Source organism: Mytilus edulis, chromosome 6 (genome assembly GCF_963676685.1).
Source record: "Mytilus edulis chromosome 6, xbMytEdul2.2, whole genome shotgun sequence".
Taxonomy (NCBI): Eukaryota; Metazoa; Mollusca; class Bivalvia; order Mytilida; family Mytilidae; genus Mytilus; species Mytilus edulis.
In genome coordinates, this window is record NC_092349.1 from 22,234,535 (window position 1) to 22,240,860 (window position 6,326).

The 6,326-nt window shown below is 31.3% G+C and overlaps 1 protein-coding gene across 1 annotated transcript; it reads right to left on the reverse strand.

Moving 5' to 3' along the window:
- Positions 1-936: 936 nt before the first annotated feature.
- LOC139526025 (protocadherin beta-14-like) lies at positions 937-6,002 on the reverse strand. The gene is made up of 6 exons (XM_071321200.1): positions 5,809-6,002; positions 4,761-5,321; positions 4,048-4,196; positions 3,232-3,323; positions 2,435-2,627; positions 937-1,362 (listed from the first exon to the last, which is right to left on the reverse strand). The coding sequence occupies exons 2-6, from the start codon at positions 5,214-5,216 to the stop codon at positions 1,320-1,322; spliced, it is 933 nt and encodes a 310-aa protein (XP_071177301.1). The 5' UTR covers positions 5,217-5,321; positions 5,809-6,002; the 3' UTR covers positions 937-1,319.
- Between the last annotated feature and the right edge of the window lie 324 nt (positions 6,003-6,326).

Consider the following 6,326-nt stretch of genomic DNA (forward strand, 5'->3'; position numbering starts at 1 on the left):
TATACTATTAGCGTCTTACAAGATCTAATGTTATATCTAATTTATTATTCATCATTTGTAACATCACATTTAAGAGTTGCGTAATCGTCGATAGAAAACAAAATGTTCATCGTTAACATTATTCAGAAACGAATTATAAAGTTGAAAATTGAAATGAAGAATATTGTTTATATCACAAACAAGATTTATTAAATTTAACTTAAAAATAGCATTTTGATTGTCGTAAATCACCATGTGTTAACTAATGGCCTGCTACAGACCTATGTAGGCATATTAGATAGAATATCGACAGTAAAAGTAATTTTATTCCGTGATGTTTTTTAACCTTCTGATATTTTTTGTTCTCATTTATTGTAAAGCTATTCTTAGGGAAATGATAAATGGTTGGTTTTACAAAAAGGCTTTATTTTATCTTGCCGCAATTTTGGTTCGACAAGCCGATGAAAGGCTTTATTTTGCAACACTTTGTGGTCTTACCCGAGGAAAACATGGTCTAATTGGGATATCATCTACAGAGCATGTTATAGGTTTGGAAACATATATCACACAGCCTGGGATTTTCAGTCAAATACAACATCAATTAAATTATATAAGGTTAGTCACATCAGCTTATTTTTTAATAGTTGGTTTCAATTGTCTGAACTGTTCTAAAGACAGTAATATCACATTTAGTACAAGTTGCAATGAAGACTCTCCATGACAGTCATGTGTGATGATTGATGGACAACGAAGTCACAGTGCTCGTAGAATGCAACACGAAGAACCTTAAAAGCCTATTTATATTCAGAAGTAACGATTAACAAATTGTTTTAATATTCTATCACAACTATCAAAGTTGACACAGATGAATAAATTCTATAACGAACTTAAAATTATACTAAAATTAGTAAGTTAAAGTTTATACTAGAGCGGAAAAAATATTCTATCACAACTATCAAAGTTGACACAGATGAATAAATTCTATAACGAACTTAAAATTACACTAAAATTAGTAGGTTAAAGTTTATACTAGAGCGGAAAATAAGAAAACAAAGTAACAGTTTCAATAAAAAACAAAAACAAAAACAAACATTCATGGCATAAACATTAAGACAACATTCAGCGTTCATTATCACTGGACTAGTATATATTTGTTTAGGGGCCAGCTGAAGGACGCCTCCGGGTGCGGGGATTTCTCGCTACATTGAAGACCTGTTGGTGACCCTCTGCTGTTGTTTTTTATTTGGTCGGGTTGTTGTCTCTTTGACACATTCCCCATTTCCATTCTCAATTTTAACATTGTATTCAAATAATCCATATATTCAAATATGATAAAGTTCCTAAAGCCAGCTTTCGTCATTGTTATCTCGCCAGAAATGAAATCTGTAAAAGAAACAAATAACAATTATCTAAAGAACATAACATAGCTTTATGTGACATGAAAAAAAAACACGAGGATCTGAGGCGACCATGCAAACCGTAACTGTAAAGCCTTCGCTTTTCTATTTATAATAAAGTTATATAATATATCATGCTCAAAAAAAAAAGAAAAACAAAACCGACATGAATAATGTTAGCAGATGCCAACTAAAATATCAAAGCCCTAACTAATTACAAAACAATTTACAAAAAGCAAATATGAAACATGAAACATGAAAAATTACTTAAGTTCACATGTACCTAAATTCTCTAAGAAACATATTTTGTTAATGAAATTTGGGGAATTGAGTGCTGATGGTAGATTTCTAAATGATCCGATTAATTTCTTCAGAATTCTTCTGACTCGAGGCGTTTTTCATCTTGAAATATTTTATTTTCCCTTAAAAATGATGTCTGTCTTATCGACCTACACCTTACATCTCTTTCAAATTTCTCTTCAACTTTGTACTTGTTTGGCTTTATAAATATTTAGATATGATCGTCACTGATGAGTCTTATGTAGACGAAAACGCGCGTCGTACTAAATTATAATCCTGACTATTCTGACAGAAATCAAAATGTAGATAAATAAATACAAAGTTAGATAACGGACGATTGCATGTGTAGTGAGTGACATTAACAAGATAATATGTTTGACTTTAGATTGCCATTTCTTTCTATCACAAGAAAAAGAGAAAAAAAACAATAATGTGTCCATAGTACACGGATGCCCCTCTCTAACTATCATTTTCTATGTTTAGTGGACCGTGAAATTGGGATAAATTTGGCATTTAAATTAGAAAGATCATATCATAGGGAGCGTGTATACTAAGTTTCAAGTTGATTGGACGTCAACTTCATCAAAAACTACCTTGACCAAAAACTTTAACCTGAAGCGGACGAACGAACGGATGCACAAATCAGAAAACATAATACCCCTCTACTATCGTAGGTGGGGCATAGAAATAATTTCGTAATGCTAAACATGTCGTTTGTTTTCATTGATGTAAGTGAGAAAACATATAAATAAACATACAAAGTTCCGTCTCCTGTATTAGATCTGTGTGTTATGTTCCTGGACAAATTTGTACTCTCGGTGCTTATTGTTAAATTGTCAGATATATCTGGAGAGTCTCCGGATGATATGGACCAGCCATCAGTTGACCAAAAATTCCATAGATTACTGGGCTTACGATAAGGCATAGCTGAGGCTGCAGTCGTGCTCACTTCTGAAAGATAAAAAATCCATAAATCACTGGGCGTACGATAAGGCAAAGCTGGGGCTGCACTTCTGAAAGAATTAATATATCCAATATAAACATATTTACCTGCCAAAACGACACTTGTTCATATTTTCAATGATAACAATATCCTGTGTTATAAGTAGTCTCTTAATTGAAAAGGGATTTTCACGACAGATTTTTAATATAGAATTCTAAAAAAGAAAAATACACGAATTTTGGCATTACTTGTATTAGAAATAAGTCTTTTGCGCAAAACGACAATAAGTAGCTGATTGTTTTTTTTGCAAATGAAAAAAAAAACAAAACAAGAAAAAACAAATATTCAGTGAAAAGAGGAAACACTTCCAAAATAATACAAAGAATTAGCTTAGTTTAAACATTTTATTTGCTAGATTAAAGCAAAATGAATAAGACACAAGTAAATCATACTTATGAAGTATTCTCCATAATACAATATAAAGATACAATAATAGTATAATATCATGGACATGCATATAAAGCAAACAATAGAATATAATACTAGCTTTCATCTATTTAGGTAAAAAAAAAATATTCTAAAATTGTTACATCAAAATAAACGGCTTTATACCTATTTCGGCTTTTCTTTTTGGTGCTTCTTTTGCAGCAATTGGACTAAACAGTTTAACTGTCTTTGGACGTTTCGCTGGACGTCGTCTTATTCTACAAAATATTATAATAATTCAGCAACATCAATTCGTTAGTAAACACGTGGGTTCTGTAAAAATTACTATATATAAGGTGCTTAACTTAACTTTAATAAGAAAGCGGTAAAGTGATAAAACGAGCAAATTGAATAAAATGACTAGCCATTTTTTTTTATCCATTTTACAGTTAAAAAAAACAATCGTTGCATAAATTAAATATAACGGATACGTTTTCCAAATACACCGCTTGGTGTGTGTTCCGAAAATTTATTCAAAATCATTTCAGTGATTTAAACATTTTTTTTAAATCTTAAAGAAATACAGTTGGAGACCGACAATCGTGCATTAACAGATACGGGAAAATAAAGAAATTTTGCATCATGAAGAAATATTGATAATTAAACAGAAATTATTTCTCTTGGAGATTTACATGAAAAATCTTCAATAAAAAAAATGAAATTCACTTTAAGAATTTAGAGAACATTTAAGTTGAACAAATCTCCTAGGCGTTCATATGTGCAATTTTTGTTAGTCATTATATCTGCCCCTTTCAAGAATCCTTTGATGTCTAGTGGCAATCCAAGTTACCCAACTTTCACCCCAGCCAGCCTTTGAATATTCATCAATTACTTGCAATTGTCGTTACCAAAGCAACAATCAATCAACACACCTTTTTATTCTAAGGTGTGAATGATGTGAAATGACTTTGGGTTATCAACAAATATTTTAGAACTCAATACCTTTTCGCTTTACAGAAATCTGTACAGAAGATACACACACCAAGTGTAAAGGCGAGTATAAGTATGGCTAATGCTGTCAGCCAAAGTATATTTCTAGGATCTTCCAAAAATGCAATTGGTATTGTCGCGATCGGTAAATCAGTGTTTATCTGAAGAAAATAAAACACACACAAACGAACAATTAAATAGACATGTTTCTTGAAATTTAAAGATAAATGACAAGTGTTATGCAACCTTATACATTAAATTTTATCTTTGTAAAAGTTCATATGATCGCAGACAATGTTCAATATGGTCATTAAGAAAATAATCAAAAATGTTCATAAGGACTTTACAGTATTAACAACGTTAGTCTGAAATATGGAAAGTAAAAAAAAAAATGAGAACATTTTCGCCGATCTTTCTAAATGTTCAAGAATTTGTTTTATATATCTCATTTAAGTAATTTAGAGTGAAAAAAACTTTGTCATTTTGGAATCTTTATAGCTTACTTTGTGGAATTTGTGTTATGTTTTACTTCTAAATAATTTGGGCTCTGATGGAGAGTTGTCTTATTGGTAATCTTACCAAATTCTTCTTATTTCAATATTAAACATGTTTAGATAACGTTATTGTGATAAAACGTTAAGTAAAAAAGCACATTATCATCCGCAATTAAAGTAAGATACCATACATTAAATTATTTGGTTTCAATAGCGTAGAAAGTGATTTACCTCTGCAAAAACAATCCACACCGTAACCGTTGTCTGTAACCCGCCATTATCCTCTGCCGTTACCGTAAATGTCATAACATCTCCATAATTAAAGTCATTACTCAAAATTTCATTGATATAAAGAGTTCCTTCATTTTTTATTTGTATGAATAAGTTTGAGTACATTGTCATATTTAAACTATATGTTATAGTTCCAAATTCAATATCAATGTCGTAAGCGGCCACTCCGCCTATATTCATCCCAACTGCCCCATACGGCGTTATGTAAAACGTATACTGCGTTTGATTGAAGTATGGTATATTGTCGTTAATGTCGTTAATGTTTATAGTAAGATGTGTTGTACCAATATTAGATCCATTGTCAATTACTTTCACTGTACAGTTGTATTGTGAAATACGTATAGTGTCAAGATCATAATCGTATGCATACATTATCTCTCCTGTTTCGTTTGACATAGAAAACCTCCAGGTGTCGTTACCACAATCCAGTGAATATGTAAATGAGTCCGATACGTCAGGGTCATCAATGATAAAACCAACCAATGGAAACGCAGTACTTTTCTGTAAATCATAAATAAATGAATGTATGAAAGACAACGAATGTTATAATTACAATTTTAATATACAGGACTTCGAATAAAATCTTGTGGGTTAAGATATCCACCAGAAATAAATGCCTTCGATGCCCTTAATAAACCACAGGAACGCTCGAATATGACATGAAAAAGGAAGGTATGCCATCAATCATGTAAGTACCAAAACACTGACTACTGGGGTAACGAAACACCGAATGATCAGACTAATTATTTACTAGCAGCTTTTAAATGAAAACCTAAGTTGTTTACACAAATGAACAGCTATTCAAGAAGTGTAATTGTTCAGATTACACAATGGACTTTGATTTGGAAACTTTTTTTAAAGCGTTGAATCAATTATGTTAATTCATTAAAAAAAAGAACATACTTATATAAAGATTGCACAATTACACTATCGAATTTATTTGCTTGTGTACATCTGTTTTGTCATTCAATTTCAAAAGTATTCTTACAGCAGATTCATTAACTTCAACGGAATACTGTATCTGTTGGAACACTGGAGCCTCATTTTGGTCTGTTACTATCAGAGATATTGTAGCTGTCGCTGTATTCTTTCCGTCTGTAGCGGTAATGTTCAGTATGTAAGATGTATTGGTTAAAGATTCGTAATCCAACGTAGACGATACCGTTAGATAACCATCTGAAGTAACATACAAAACAATATTTCAGATTACTACTAATAAAAAAAAACAAAAACACTTTTAGAACATATTCAGCTTTCTTAGCAACTGTTAAATGAATAAGTGGTAAGTGCGCTTTGAAGCAACTAAACACGGAAGACTGGGATCTGTATACTTAACATTCATTTTGATCCGCAAAATGATATTCAAATAAAAAATGATTTAAAAGGAAACGAAATTTGCATTGTGTGCTTTGTGCTTTCTCATGTGCCTTACTACATACCTCACATCTATGTTTATTTCTTTGGACTCTTTTTTTAATTCAGTAATGAAGATAGTTGATATACGTA

Excerpts from the sequence above, each read along its gene's own strand:
- LOC139526025 (XM_071321200.1), bottom strand. The coding sequence starts at position 5,216 with ATGTCAAACGAAACAGGAGAGATAATGTATGCATACGATTATGATCTT. Across the intron at positions 4,197-4,760 it reads TGTGGATTGTTTTTGCAGAG|ATAAACACTGATTTACCGAT; the intron begins GTAAATCACTTT and ends TATTTTCTTCAG. Across the intron at positions 1,363-2,434 it reads AATACAGGAGACGGAACTTT|ATTTCATTTCTGGCGAGATA; the intron begins GTATGTTTATTT and ends TTTCTTTTACAG.